The 14,345-nt window shown below is 37.9% G+C and overlaps 1 protein-coding gene across 1 annotated transcript in view; it reads left to right on the top strand.

Annotated features, from left to right (window-relative positions):
• The window catches only part of LOC106959929 (neurobeachin-like), a 36,564-nt gene that overhangs the window by 20,316 nt on the left and 1,903 nt on the right, over positions 1-14,345 (top strand). The window contains exons 8-16 of the mRNA XM_015052797.1: positions 696-848; positions 3,202-3,370; positions 8,702-8,781; positions 9,855-9,917; positions 10,599-10,696; positions 11,090-11,182; positions 13,346-13,454; positions 13,545-13,626; positions 13,735-13,858. Coding sequence (XP_014908283.1) covers positions 696-848; positions 3,202-3,370; positions 8,702-8,781; positions 9,855-9,917; positions 10,599-10,696; positions 11,090-11,182; positions 13,346-13,454; positions 13,545-13,626; positions 13,735-13,858 — 971 coding nt within the window. The remainder of the gene's footprint in view (positions 1-695; positions 849-3,201; positions 3,371-8,701; positions 8,782-9,854; positions 9,918-10,598; positions 10,697-11,089; positions 11,183-13,345; positions 13,455-13,544; positions 13,627-13,734; positions 13,859-14,345) is intronic.

Below are 14,345 nucleotides of genomic sequence, written 5' to 3'. Positions count from 1 at the left end.
AGAGGACCCGAGCTCAGAGGATGAAAGAGACCACCCATGGAGGGTGAGAGGGGAATTTTTTTTTTTTTGTGACCAAGAAACCTCCATTGGTTACTCCGAAAGCATTTATACATTTTGTGTTCTACCAGGTATGAGTTTGTCTGAGAGTCTCACAGTATGATAAACTTGAGTCCAAGAAGAAAAATAGTTTGTCATTCTTTTAGGTGAATTTGTCTTTCTTGTAAGAAAGGGAAAAACTTTCTTACAGCCAGGTGATTAGCAGTGTGCAGCAACAGGTGAGGGGGGCAGACACTGCTATGCTTTGCTCCACACAGCTGGAGAAAACTCTGGTCACTCTGACATTTTCTCTGCCATCTCTTCAAAACAACTTTAATTTGTGAAAATGGTACGATGGAAAATTTAAGACGTTCTGAAACTGGCTCTTTTACAAACCTTGACGTGCCTTTTCTTCCAGTAAATGGGCTAACTGGTACCAGTGCATTAAAGAGAAAATTCAGCATGTGCAAGTATAGAAATTATATTGCATATTATGAGCTTAATTTGTTTCCAGGTCAACTATAATAGTCTTATAGGTCAGATTTGTTAAAATGTTCATTTACAACTAACTAGATTTTCAGAATGCAGTGACCATATTAAAATGCCATCATGAATGTGTTTTTTTTTATTATTGTGATTTTGCGGCTCTGTGTTTTCAGTCTTCTCGTGCACACATCAGCAGGGCTGTTTTAGAGCAGTTCCTCTCCTTTGCAAAGTATCTCGACGGTCTGCCACATGGAGCGCCGCTGCTGAAGCAGCTGTGCGATCACATCCTGTTTAATGCAGCCATTTGGATCTACACCCCAGCCAAGGTGAGCCACCGCAAACGGCAAGATGAGCAACCAGAGATTCAAACTCGACTGTTTGTCACCGCTGCCTTTGTAAAACTGTGAAGACAAATTTGTGTTGATCAAATGTTCTTTTTGTGGAAGCAGGATGACAAGTAGACATTTTCTTTGTGACAATCTCGGGGAGCTTTCAAAGGCAGCAGATAATGTGTAAAACTACTGGTGAAATACGTGCAAATGAGAATAAATATTTAAATGAAGGAACAAAAGAACAGTTAAATCTAACCGTAACTTGTTCTCAGTATCTAAATGAAAGCTATTAAACCAAGTCCACAACTAACACAACAAAAGGTGTTACGGCAATTCGCAGCATGAGGAAGAATGCTTCGTTCCCCACCCCCAATTGCAAGTTGTGTAAAAATGGTGGCGTGTCCTAAATTGGACACTTTAAACTGTTTTGTTCCCGTGCGATACATTTTTAAATTGCATACAACATTGAAATGTTGCCGTTATGCTCCAATTTCACTGGTCTCAAATACATTTTTTAAACGTTTTGGAGTTTTTCCAGTCCTACATTTAAATAATTACCCATAAAATGAAATCAGACGTACTAAAGAAGTACAGTGTCTGTGTGCGGCAAATGTGTGTGTGTGTGTGTGTGTGTGTGCGTGTGTGTGTGTGTGTGTTTTCATTGGTAGGCAGCACACAAATATATAAATAGAAGTATGAAAGAAATACCAAACTGCCCGGAGGCATGCCAGTGACACTTCAAAATGGAGCGATCAGAAAGGATGGATGAAAAATGAGAAACGGCTTGGTAATGAAAGGAGTTGGAGCACTTTGAGCGTCTCTGAGGCCAGCTGCTCGGGTGCACTCTCCTAGGTGGCCAAAGTGGTAAAATTCATTTACCTGTCCCTTTCTGCTACCAACTTATAGCATGCTGCAAGCTGTGTGACTTGCATTAAAGTAGGAGACTTCTGGCATTACCTTGTGAATAAATTGTATTTTATGGCTGCATTTCTTTCTGTTTATGTAAAGGTGAATTTCCACTGCAAGAATCCTTTAGAAACTAGAATGATTTTTTGGGGGGGGAGTTTTTTTTTTTCCTCTCCTTATTTCCAGTGTAAGAACCAGGGTCAAATCAGACAAAAGGTGGGTTGAAATCTGCTCTGAAAATGGCCAAGATAAAGAGAAAGAGCTTTTTGGATGGACCCTGGACTGAAGGTGAAGCTTTGTAAATGGATAATTTTTTCCTGGCTAAAACTCCACTGCATTTTGTTTCTGTTATTTCCCAGTTTATTATTTTTCAGGAAATCATCGTTTTGTATTAACAAAGATAGCTATTTTAATCCCAGCCATTCAGCCTGAACATTGAATGGAGTAGAATATCACCAACCCACAGCTGGAAACACAGTGTATCAGAAGCAAAGTAACAGGCAAATGGGAAGCAGACAGTTACAACTCCAAATCTGTAATAATTAAAAAAATAAATAAACGATAGCATTTATTCCACAGTTATGTCAAATGTATAAAGGCTAAACAGCCATGAAATTAATCTACAGATGGCTCTGCTGGCACAAGTCCATAAAATCTCAACTCCTTGTCGTTCTTGGCTGTAATGAGGCCGATTATAGGAAGGATGTGGAAACTTTTGGAGATACCATCCGGGGGAGTTGATGGAGAAGTTTATTGTAACATTTATTTCAAAGAAGCTTTGTTGCAACAAAAGAATAATCACAAGTGTCCTTCCTTTTTGTAAGGGCGCCTTTCTAAAGTTTGTGTTTTAAAATGTCACACAGCATATAAAATAGCTAAAGCTTGCATACTCTACCACTCATAAGGGAATTTAGGGACTACCCTAGATATGGTGTTTCTTTAGAGTATCTTTCCTATAGCTAAAATCATTTGAAATCATACCAGTAATGGTCCTAAACTCCAGTGTTGTCCATTTTTTTCTGGTGCAAGGAAAATCTGGTTTTCAGAGTTGCATAACTGCATTTCATTGCAATAGACAGCAATAAATAACAGAAAAGTGCTCTAAATCATCGGTTGTCAAAGAAAAAGTTGGGTACATAAAAACCAAGACTGCAAAAGCACCCGCCAACATTGATGACAAAAAAAATGACTGACTGTTCTCATCAAAGACGGGAATTGAAACGTACTTTTCCACTTCCATTTAAAAATCCATGTTTTAGATTCACCATGCACTTCAACTTCAGGTTTATCTCTTTGCTCTGCTTCCAGTTTGTTTTTTGTTTTTTTGCCACCTGTTAATTTCCACTCCTCGTCTAGTCGATTAAGCTGTTATGTGCCTTTAATGATTATTTCACTGTGCTGTTGGTAATATGAATACATATATTTGTTTTTCTCATTCCAGGTTCAGCTTTCATTATACACATATCTTTCTGCTGAGTTCATTGGCACAGCTACCATCTACAACACAATCCGTCGAGTTGGTACAGTCCTTCAGCTCATGCATATGCTGAAATACTACTACTGGGCCTCCAATCCCGCAGACAGCAGTGGCATCGCTCCAAAGGGATTAGGTGAGCATATTTAATTTTAATTCATCTGGATGTTGAGTTACTTTTTTTTTTGTGTGTGTGCAATAACCATAATTTGATTTTATATGGGTTGTTGTAGGCTTCTCATCTACCTCAGGATGAATCCAAACCAAACTTAGAATTTTAGAAAGGAAACCACTGGGAGTGAACCAAAAACCAGTCTTGTGTGCGGTCCCAAGGCTGTTATCAAAGCGACGACAGAAATTGAAGCAGCTCCACCACTTTTTAAATGACTCATCGCCACACAGAAAGGTTTATCTGTCAGCTGTTGGGACTGTGGCCGAGAGATGGCAGTTTAGGCAGACACGCTATATCATCTATTGTGATCCCAGTAAGGTGCTTGCTGTGGGTGTTGAGTCTATGAAACGTGGCCCAGTCTACTGACTGGCACACTAAGTCTGTGAAACAGCACATCACCAAGCGAGCTGTAAAGGAAAAGAAAGTGTCCTTGAACTGTCATTTCCTTTTTGCTATCCATTATTCTTTTCAAAAACTACCCACTTTCTAATATAGGGGCTGTTTTATATTGGTTTCGAGACCCCACTTTATGCTGCACCAAGGCCCAATAAAATTTACGTGCTGAAGGTTGGAGCTTGACAGCATTGATGTAATACTCCTCACACAATCAAAGGTCAGTTAATCCAAAAGAGATTTTTTTTTTTTCTATGCCTCTGCTTAAATTGTTCCTACTGGTAATTTTCATTTGTATTAATACTGCAGGTAGTTAAATTAATCCCAGAGTGTAAGAACTGGAAGAATATTGCAGATTCTTTTATGAAGTTCATTCTTCTTCTGATTTGTTAGAACGGGATCGTAATGAATTGCCTTACGATAGTTGTAATTATCCTTATGCTTCGTTTATCAGGGTTATTTTGACTTATGGATTCCACTGGGCCTTCATCTTTACTTCTCATCTCTCCAGTCAGGTGTTTAACCTACTGTCTTGTTTTCAGTGTGGGGATGCATCAACCAGGCTTTTGTTTTCTGATACAGATTTCAGTTTTCCTGGAGGTCTGACCTGTTGTTTTTCAATTTTGACAGGTTCAGATTTTTTTTTTTTTTTTCAAAGTTGAAGTACTATAACACACCCAAAAAAATGCTATGCAGGTTTGTTGATATAGGCAGTAGTTTTAAGTCAAAACAACACAAAGGAATCACAAGACAATTAGCATTTATGTGTCAGTGTATCCTTCTAATCTTCATCCAATTTAAATACAACAAAAATTGTCATGTTGGGAAAAAAAAAAAACATGGTGATTGTTGTGGTTTTTCAGAATTTGTGTCTGAAATGAGAGCTGATCAAGGGACATTATTCAGTTCCACTCTTTAGCTCATTTACTTGTGTATCACTGATGATAGTGCACCACTGTCACTTAAGCTATATGATATGCAAGAATGGTTTGTAAAGTATGCTTTATAGAAAAACTGGATGCGTTATTCAGACGATTGTATTTTATCATCAGTGTGTGTATTAAGAACATGTGCGTAAATCACAGTCAAATCAGACTATTTTACCAAATCAACTCTGGTAAAATAGGAGGAAATATGCTTTTTTTTTTAAAAAAAAAAGAAGAAATTGCTTGTCTTTTCCATTATTATATTGCAGTTGTCTTGCTTTTACCATTATTGCATATTATGAGCAGAAATCAGTCATTTGTGTAAAGCCTAGAGATAGAGCAAGACCTCCGGATTGTCTTGAGCCAGGAGTAATGGCCCAGGGTTTATTATATTGGTATAAATGATTGAATAGATCAGTGAGGGTATTTTCTCAGCAATGTGCATGCATTAAAATAAAACTAAGAACAAGGTGGGAAGGTGTAAAAGTTTGTATAAGAAAGTATATCACTATTGAATTAAAAGTTGACAACACTTATTTGTTTGATTTTCCTTTTAATTGCAAAGACATATAAAAATTTGCCCATCCCAAATTGTGTTACCCATTTGTTAATCACAAATATCCATTAAGCTCCCTTTTCTCTTCTCCAAATGAAGACCTTTGAATAGAAGACAAATTACACCTTTGATTTTAAAGAAAGGCGAAAGGAACTACAGCTGGGGATGCATCTTAAAATGGATCACATTCATGGTGTACATTAGTCTCAGGCTCCCCAGTTTCATTTGTCTTTGCTTGCCTGGGCAGCTCACATTTTCTCTCTGTCCTTCTGAACAGAGGAATGGCCAAACAAACACAAAGTAAAAAAAAAAAAAAAAAAAAAAAAAAAAAAAAAAAAAAAGAGAACCACATAGATAATGAAGTGTTGAGTTTTGGGACTCAGAGAGAACATTTAAAACAGATCTCACTTGTTCTTTATCTCAACGCAAATCCTCTTTTTAGTTTCTTGTGTTTTTTGCAGGTCTTGACAGAGAGTGCTCTCATATTAAAGCCATGTATCATTTGGTTATAGTACAGAATCTGTCCCAGCTATCAGGCAGATGCTCAGTTTCTCTCAGACTAAGACTTGAATCCACAGCCAACATATTAGCTTTTTCCTCTCTTATCTATTCAGTCTCTGTGCTGGCTTCATTTTTACCAAATTGTGTGTAATGAGGTGGGCAGCAAAGCTTCTTGGCCAGTCAGCACATCCAGTTCAAGCTTGTTTTGTCTCTCATTTAAAGGACAGATCATTAACAGAGATAATGGACTTTAGACGTTTTGGGTTCTTAAATCATGGTGGAGCCTCCTTCACTGTGCAGAACTTAAAAAACACCACCATTGGAAAGATTAACTATTTCTCCTCAGAAAATAAAACCTTTCATTGTGTCATGTTCTGTGGTCCATTACAAAGTCCAAATGGGCAAGTTTGTGTGGTGAAAGGAGAACAAAATGGCTCTGTTCACTTCCTTCTCTGCCATTGCCAAAACTAATGATAGACTATAATTCTACAACAGCGTAGAAAAATTACACTGTTATTCACAACTTCTCCTTCTGTTCACTGATTGGCCAGGTTGAAGTTCTACCGGGAGAATCCAAGTCAATAGGAGAATGCCCAGATTGTGCTGTGAAGTGTGATTAGAATCAAGCAGAATTGCACAGGAAGGAAATAGCCAGGCTAGCGATCAAACCTTTGCAGGGGTTGTTAGGCCCTATTTTCCAAATGGCTGACTTTTAGGACACAGAGACACTTGAACGTCAATGTTTGAACCTAGAATTTGCTCATGAGAACTCCATAACGTCTCTTAGTTACACGCAAGATATGTTTTAAAAATGGTGTTTTCAACAACAAAGCACGACAGTCCACTGCTGACAAGAGTTGTATAGTACTTATGCCTTAGGACTCACCTGAATTGTTAGTGACGGTTAATGAGGCAAAAGGAAAAAAAAAACTAAAAAAAACTAAAGCTTCTATTTGATGCATCTTTCTTTGTCCACCATCACTATGGTTCACTAAGGAACCAGGATGTTCACAAACGTTAGACTGCAGTGAAAATGGTGGGTGTTTAGTCTCTGAATTATCTGTGCTCTTTGATTTTATTTTCTGTTTTGTTTTGTCACTTCATATTCTAATGTTTAAAAGTTGAATGCCAGAATGTAAAATTCCTCTCATAAATGGCCTGGATGTGAGCAGATTTAAAATGTCACTGGAGTTTTTTTCTGTATATTATCACAATATGACTAAAAAGCTCATACCCACAACTGTCAAGAAAACGCATGTACCATTATTACACTCCAGCCGAATACCTGCTAATGCTGCTCCAAATGTAAAAACAAGGGTTTCTGTTATCAAGGACACAGGGAGTTAATCTGTAATAAATCCTTTTTATGTGGAAAGGTTTGTACAACTATAACAGACGCATGTTATTGTCTTGACTTTATTATCATTCATAAGCTGCAATAAAATTCCAGCAATAATCACATGGACATAAATTGTTTTTCAATAAACTCATTCTTCCTGTGCCTTTGGGACGCAGGAATTAAAGCAGTCTGTGAATGAGAAACAAGGGCCATGCAGGGTTGGTGAGCATAATTGGTTGTGAATAACTTAGATGTGGTGGCTGTGGTAATAATGTTCTTATCATCCCTTTTATGTTCGGCTCTATCCCTTTGGTGGAGTTTCCTCTCTACTGCTATTAATCAGTGTCAGGATGCAGAGGCACTTACCTTCCTCCACCTTCCTCAGGGAGCCTCATCATTGATTACATTGACTGGCTGAAGTAGCAGGATGGTCAGGTGTCTGCTGCCATTATATCGGTTCCCATTTCAAATAAACATGTGTTCAGCCAAGGCAGAGGTTGGAGTTTATCAGTGCAGGGAAGGAGAGTGGGGAGCATTGGGCAAAGTGACCAATTTTCTCTGAACTTCCTCTTGTTATTGTATTTAACCCAGCTGGTGCTATATAATAGCACCGTAGTGGCAGAGGATTTTCTCTGTCCCAGTGCTTTGCTTTTTGCACGGGATAAACAACAAATGGGTTAACACGACTGAAACTTTGACAAACCTTTAGTGTAACAGCAGGAGTTCTGCTAGCGCAACAAGGTCAGCGCATTCTATATATTGTGATTTCTGCTGTGTCCTAATGAATACTCTTGGGTTTTATTGATCTGGCTGTAGCTGCAGCTTATTAACTCTGTGTACATAAAAACAGGCTGGGCCAAAAACCAGGGAATTTTGAATAAAATCTGCTATTAAAAAAAAAAAAAAAAAAAGATTCCTGTGCCAAACAGATCTCTGACATGGCGATAAATAAATGTATCCTGAGATTCCTCCTAATTTTTACAAGATGTATACTCCTGGTAGCAAAACTTATCAGCTATTGTTAATTTTGGTGGATATATTATAAAGAGATGAGAAATAAATTACGATATGAGGTCATCGTCAGAATGCCAAAGTGATTTGAAGTTGTCAGATGAATCCAGTGCTGTTATAATGTGTTGTTGTTCGGTTTGATGGCCATGTGTGCATAAGGTGACCTTAGACTGGCAGCCTGGACCCCATGCTGCGGCCAAGGTTACTTGGGAGACTGTCTGAGTTTAGACGCAGCAGGAAATGATGGATACATTTGGAAGGAATATTCCAGACGACCTTTCCTTTCCAGCTTGTTGTATTCATTGCAAATCTACAAATTCCTCTCTATCAAAAAAGAAAAATGAAAAAAAAAAAAAAAAAAAAACTACTATGTTGCTGTTGAAATCGGTTAAAACTTCAGCTTATACACCCAAGGTTTTAGAGCATTCAGAGTGTGTCAATTCTCTCACATGCTCAAAGACAACTCAGAAAGAAGACTTAAAAATTGACAGCAGAAGAAAGATGATATCTGCTTTTCTTTCTTATCCTTGCTTCATTCTTTTTATTTTTTTTATTTTCTGAAACCACAGATGGGCCGAGGCCAACCCAGAAAGAGGTAATCTCTCTGCGGGCGTTCATGCTTCTCTTCCTCAAACAACTCATTCTGAAGGTATATCCCACCTGTCTTCATACATCAGATTCCCTACACAACGGCACTGAGAAAATCTAGAGATTTTGCCTTTATCCTTTGAGATGGTCTACTGTTGTGCTCCTTATGAAGTTAGCTGTGCTGAGAAGCGGGTCTTTTTATGTATATCTTAAAGTTAAATATTAAGTAAAAATACAATATATGTCTGGATTCCAGTACGACGTGAGGTTCTTACTCTTTGTACTGTTTTCGCATATATTGACTTCAGCAGGATTTTTTTTTTGTCCCAAAAGATTTATGTAATTTAAAAATAAGGCTAAACCAGTAGCTTCATTTGTTTTTAAAGCTATATTTGAATCAACCCCATACAGCCACAGCTTTCAATAAACTACATCTTAAGGTGTTTCCACCCATATCTCTTTAAGTGGTATTCTACTGTTGGCATGCTGACTTTTATGTGATTGCAGTTAATTATGTGCAGACAGAACTTACAAGAAAAGTTGCTTTTTCAAAAATTTAATGAGTAGTGTAAAAAAAAAAAAAAACTGCCTCCGTTACACAGCTGCCTGTGCACAACGGAGTCCAGCTAGCAGGATAAGATAGGTCACATGACAGACAGACAGCCCTCGAAGCTACATTATCTCTCTCATTGTGAATGTCATAGTATAGTCACTCTCAACCAAATTGTATGCACAAGCTATACAGTGCAGTCTTATGAGCCAATCCAAAGGCAACGGTCCAGAATTGTTAAAAACTGGACCCTTTAAAAGTGTCTGCTGGCGTTTGGGCCGACATAATTACTAGCATCCAAACAGATTGCTCCAGCATAAACAATCTGTTTGGATATTTGTTCCACTACAATACATTTCAAAAACATTTCATTCTCCGTTTCACTGGAGAATAAAAAAAACAGCTGGAAAACCCAGTCAGATCTTAGTGAGAATTCATGACATGGAAATTTTCTTTATAAAAAAAGCCCCCAAAAAACGCCTGAACAAAGAAAATAATCAGCACCTGATTATTAGTGTACATGTCTTTTATGCTTTCTTCCCCTTCTGAATGATTCAATGCGTTATTATTTTGTTTTCTTTTAGGATCGAGGTGTGAAGGAGGATGAATTGCAGAGCATCCTCAACTATTTGCTAACAATGCAGGAGGTACACGTCTCTTTCTATCCTCCAAGGGAATTCACTCAGCGATTTTATGCCACTCTCCTGCCCTTCGCTGCATTGTCACAAATCCTCCTCAGAATTTTTCTTCTATCAGCAGTTTGTTTTAACTAGCAACTCAATTTTTGTCTGCAATGCACAAGTCCAACTATTCTCCATTAGCTGATGTGGGGTAAGGAGTCTGCAACTACTTGTTGTAATACTGCAATTGCCTTATTTTTCTGGACCTCTACAGATTAGGGGCTTTCTTAATCCCAACGACCTCTAATGATAAGGGGATTAAGAAAGCATTTGGCTGCCCAGAACATGAAAACTGCAACCTACCTCTGGAGCTAAAGCCATGAGGGTAGAGATCTTTCCCGAGTACCAGATGGTGAAGTGCAAGCAAGATATTTTTGGAGTTTGGTTCATTATCTGACTGGTGACAATTAGGATTCTATCTTCCAACTGAACTGGAAGCATCTGAGGAAGCTTAAGAAATTTACTTAGCTGCTTATGTTGCTTCTGCAGCTCTGCATTTATACTGGGATATTTTGTGGGCAAATTCACAATCGCAGGAGAGATGGACGATGCATTTACATAGAAAAAAAAAAAAACTCTTAAACTGCATTTCCACTCTTTGACTCCTGTTTCTGTCTCTTCTGTGTTTCTATAATGGTGTGCCTACAGGATGAAAACCTGCATGACGTGTTGCAGTTGGTGGTAGCTCTCATGTCTGAGCATCCAGCTTCCATGATCCCTGCTTTTGACCAGAGAAATGGAATACGGTAAGAAGCATGCAGAACATACGATTACGGCACAAGTGGTGATTTCCTGACAAAAATCAACATACCTCACTGCACAACATTAGTGTCTGTTTGATAAATGAATAAAAACAAATAATCAGCAGGATATTAAAGTACATAAAACAATAGGATAGCAATATTAAATGATCATATTTGCCTCATGTCAGCTGTGAAGTTGCAGTTACATACATTAAAATGACTTTGGTTTCTTCAAAAGAAAAGATTACTGATTTTATCCAGACCTCCACATGCAAATTTGTTCCAAAAGAAAGAGGCTGTCAGCCAGCCGGTGAAGTGCCTCTTCATCAATGGGACTACAGTTAATTCTCTGAAGACCATGCTTCTTGGCTAATTTGCATCATGTGTCTATTCCAGGGTAGTCTACAAGCTCTTGGCCTCTAAGAGTGAAAATATTCGTGTGCAATCCCTCAAAGTACTTGGATATTTTCTGAAGCACTTGGGACACAAGTAAGTAACCAATTCCATTTGCTATGATTCAGATCAGCAATGGGATATTTTGCTTCTCTTACGATAAATAATTGAAGTGCATTGAAACTGGTGTACGGTAGTGTTTATAACCTTGCTTTCATCAAAATGTAAGCAGGGGTAGATTAGAAAGTTGTGTATCATAAAGTTTCACCTTAAAATTTTACTTGGCAGGAAGAAATCCAATGACAATCTGACTTGATGCCAGTTTTGCGAATTGGGGTGCTCCACTTTTCTGAATAGCTTCAGATTCTACAAAATAGTGGCTAACGAGGAGGAGGAGCAGCAATGATCTTTCATTCAGGCTTATTGATTCCTCCCAGGCCAGTTATTTATTACCTCAAGATTGAATATCTAATCTTGAGCTTTACTTATCTATTTTTTTTTTTTGCCACAATAAGGTTTTCTTGCTTTAGTTTTGTATTGCAACATTTAGATCAGATCTCAAAACTTGATTTTTATTTAATTGCTTATTCCACAACTGAGATCAAATTTTGTAGATAAAATAGATTTTCATCTGATAATAACCTCAGCAACATTTAAAGAATATCTACATGTTTACAGTTTCCTTATTGCAGAACATGGCAGCAGTGGGTAGCTACCTAATTTCTACAAATTGTTTTATTGATAGTTTCACAAGCTCAGAGATTGTAGCACTGAACAATATAAAGAAGATGGAAAAAAAATTTGTCCTACCTAATTTTGAAAAAAAAAAAAAAAAGTCTGATTCTTGCACTGAACGACTGCAACATTCAGCCGACATGTTTGCAAAAAGGAGCAAGTCAAAGAGTCAAACTAAAATCTGTGAGGTTTGCTTTGGTAACCTTATTTCAACCGGCATTATAAACTAAACTTGGAATTTACTGTACTATGACTTGGATGCACATAATTAATTTTGAAAGTGCATAAGTGGATTCTTCTAGAATGATCTGAGTATTTATTTGTGGACATGAGTTGAACCTGTTTGTCTCCTGAAGTGAAGTCTTTGCACCATGCCTTTACTCATTAATTAGCATGATCGGAAGAGGCCTAAGATGCAGTTAAGAAGAAGAAAAAAACAAAACAAACTAAAATGTTAGAACATCATGTCAAGACAGATAATAAGAAACTTTTTTGGATGGACAGCTTACAGTTTTAAATGCAGGTTGCAGGGTGAGCAGAGAGGATAAATGGTGATGCTGCGCTCACAGCAGTGGAGTGCCAGGGAGTGGTGATGCCGAATGGGAAATAAGGTTAGGCATAAGGCCAAGTTATGCTACTGCAGGCAGAAATAAAACCTTGTAAATCTCAGCTCTTTCCCACAGTATTTTATTTCCAGGTTGCTTTTGCAGACAAATGTGTAAATCATACTGTTTGGGTAGCAGTGATCAGTGTTTGTTCTTGGTTTCAAAACGTACCGTTTGTATCTGTATACCACTTAGTTTTGGAAGCCATGTAAAGAGCAAATGTTACGCAGTTTTAAATTTTGGTCAAATTTGTCTTTCTTTCTCTCTCCTCTGCAAATACAGACATTGGAATTAATATAAACCATTTTTTGTTTTACATTAAATTTTGGAACAAAGTCTTCAGTGGTTTGTAACTAAATTACCTTCATTCAGTTCAGTGGAAATATATAATCTGTCAAAAATCTTGACATTGTCTCTAGTCTCATGAAAGCAAAGCTTCTCTGTTTCTCTTCATTCTTTTAACATTCGTGCTTTACAGTTCAGTAGGCAATACATCATCAGTCTGCTCTCATTTCAAATTTCCATATTTATGCAGCTGAAAGAAAAGGTGCTCTTTTTCTAAGTGCCCAATTTCCAAGCTTTACAACGTGAAAGGAAAAAAAAAAAGTCGAACAAAGAAGCTCTGGCTGACAGCATTTCTTATTCAGTTTGTCACTGTTGAACCTATTCACCTGTAGTATGCCTCGGTATCTTGAGCCACTCCTGGTGACAGGCTAACTTCTTTATCCTATACACACCTCCGACAAAATTCACCCAATTTATGACAGCAGGCGGTTTTCCTGACACTTGTCTCTAGAGCCTGGCTCCCTGTGGATGAGCATAGGGAGGCAAGCTGATGGCACTCACTGATTTGAGTGGCTTAGGAAGTTCCAAACACACCACTTCACCGTTCTGCGTGTGTGTATGTGTGTATTAACAGAAGGAAGGTGGAAATCATGCACACACACAGCCTTTTTACTCTTCTGGGCGAGAGGCTTATGCTGCACACCAACACTGTGTCTGTTACAACTTACAACACCCTTTATGAGGTAACTGCATTGTTTGTTTTTCCCATAAATGCTCAATTATTATGAACTGTGTGAGTGTGATGGAAATCTTTTCACTGCTCCTCATCCCAGATTTTGACAGAGCAGGTGTGCACACAGGTAGTTCACAAACCTCATCCTGAGCCTGACTCCACTGTCAAGATTCAGAATCCAAGTAAGCCTGCTTGATGTCAAGTTGCTCTGCCTTCCACAGTAATTGATTGCTGGAATTAACAAAGTGTGTACTTTTTATTTTATTTTTTGTAAATGTATTTCTTTTCAGTGATTCTCAAGGTCGTAGCAAATTTACTGAAGAGCTCCGCCCCCGGCACAGAACTGATGGAGGTCCGGCGGCTCTTCCTTTCAGATATGATCAAACTCTTCAGCAGCAGTCGAGACAACAGACGGCAAGTAGACTTAGACCACATTTTTTCTCACTTGCTTTATTAATTATCTGACAGATCAATGAATGAATCCAGGAGAAAAGGCAGAGAATCCACGAAACCTATATATAATTACCCTGTAAGAGAAGAAAGTAACCGTAGTCATGACATGTGCAAGGCGTATTTTCCGTTTTTGGTACTAGTTATTTAATTGGTTGTCAAACTTTTATGTAATTTATCTCATAAATATATTCAACGTTTCTAACTACTGAGGTGTCAACAAAAGCTTTATATGTAGCGATATGTAATATGCCATTAAAAAGGGAATAGATTCAAAGGAATAGACTGAAACAAAATCCAAATGAACAAATTTCATTATGAAGCCTATTTTGTTCATTTAAAATGCCAAATGATTGTTCAGTTACTGAAGGAAATGAAGAATCACACTTCAACCTCACAAAACCTTGTACTAGGATGTTGAAGGCATGGAGTTTATAGAGCTAAGTTAAAC

Source organism: Poecilia latipinna, unplaced genomic scaffold (assembly GCF_001443285.1).
Source record: "Poecilia latipinna isolate Pla-1442-1.1 unplaced genomic scaffold, P_latipinna-1.0 Scaffold1134, whole genome shotgun sequence".
NCBI classification, from domain to species: domain Eukaryota; kingdom Metazoa; phylum Chordata; class Actinopteri; order Cyprinodontiformes; family Poeciliidae; genus Poecilia; species Poecilia latipinna.
The sequence above is the reverse complement of the archived record's forward strand: the minus strand, read 5'-3'. Positions and strand labels throughout refer to the sequence as shown.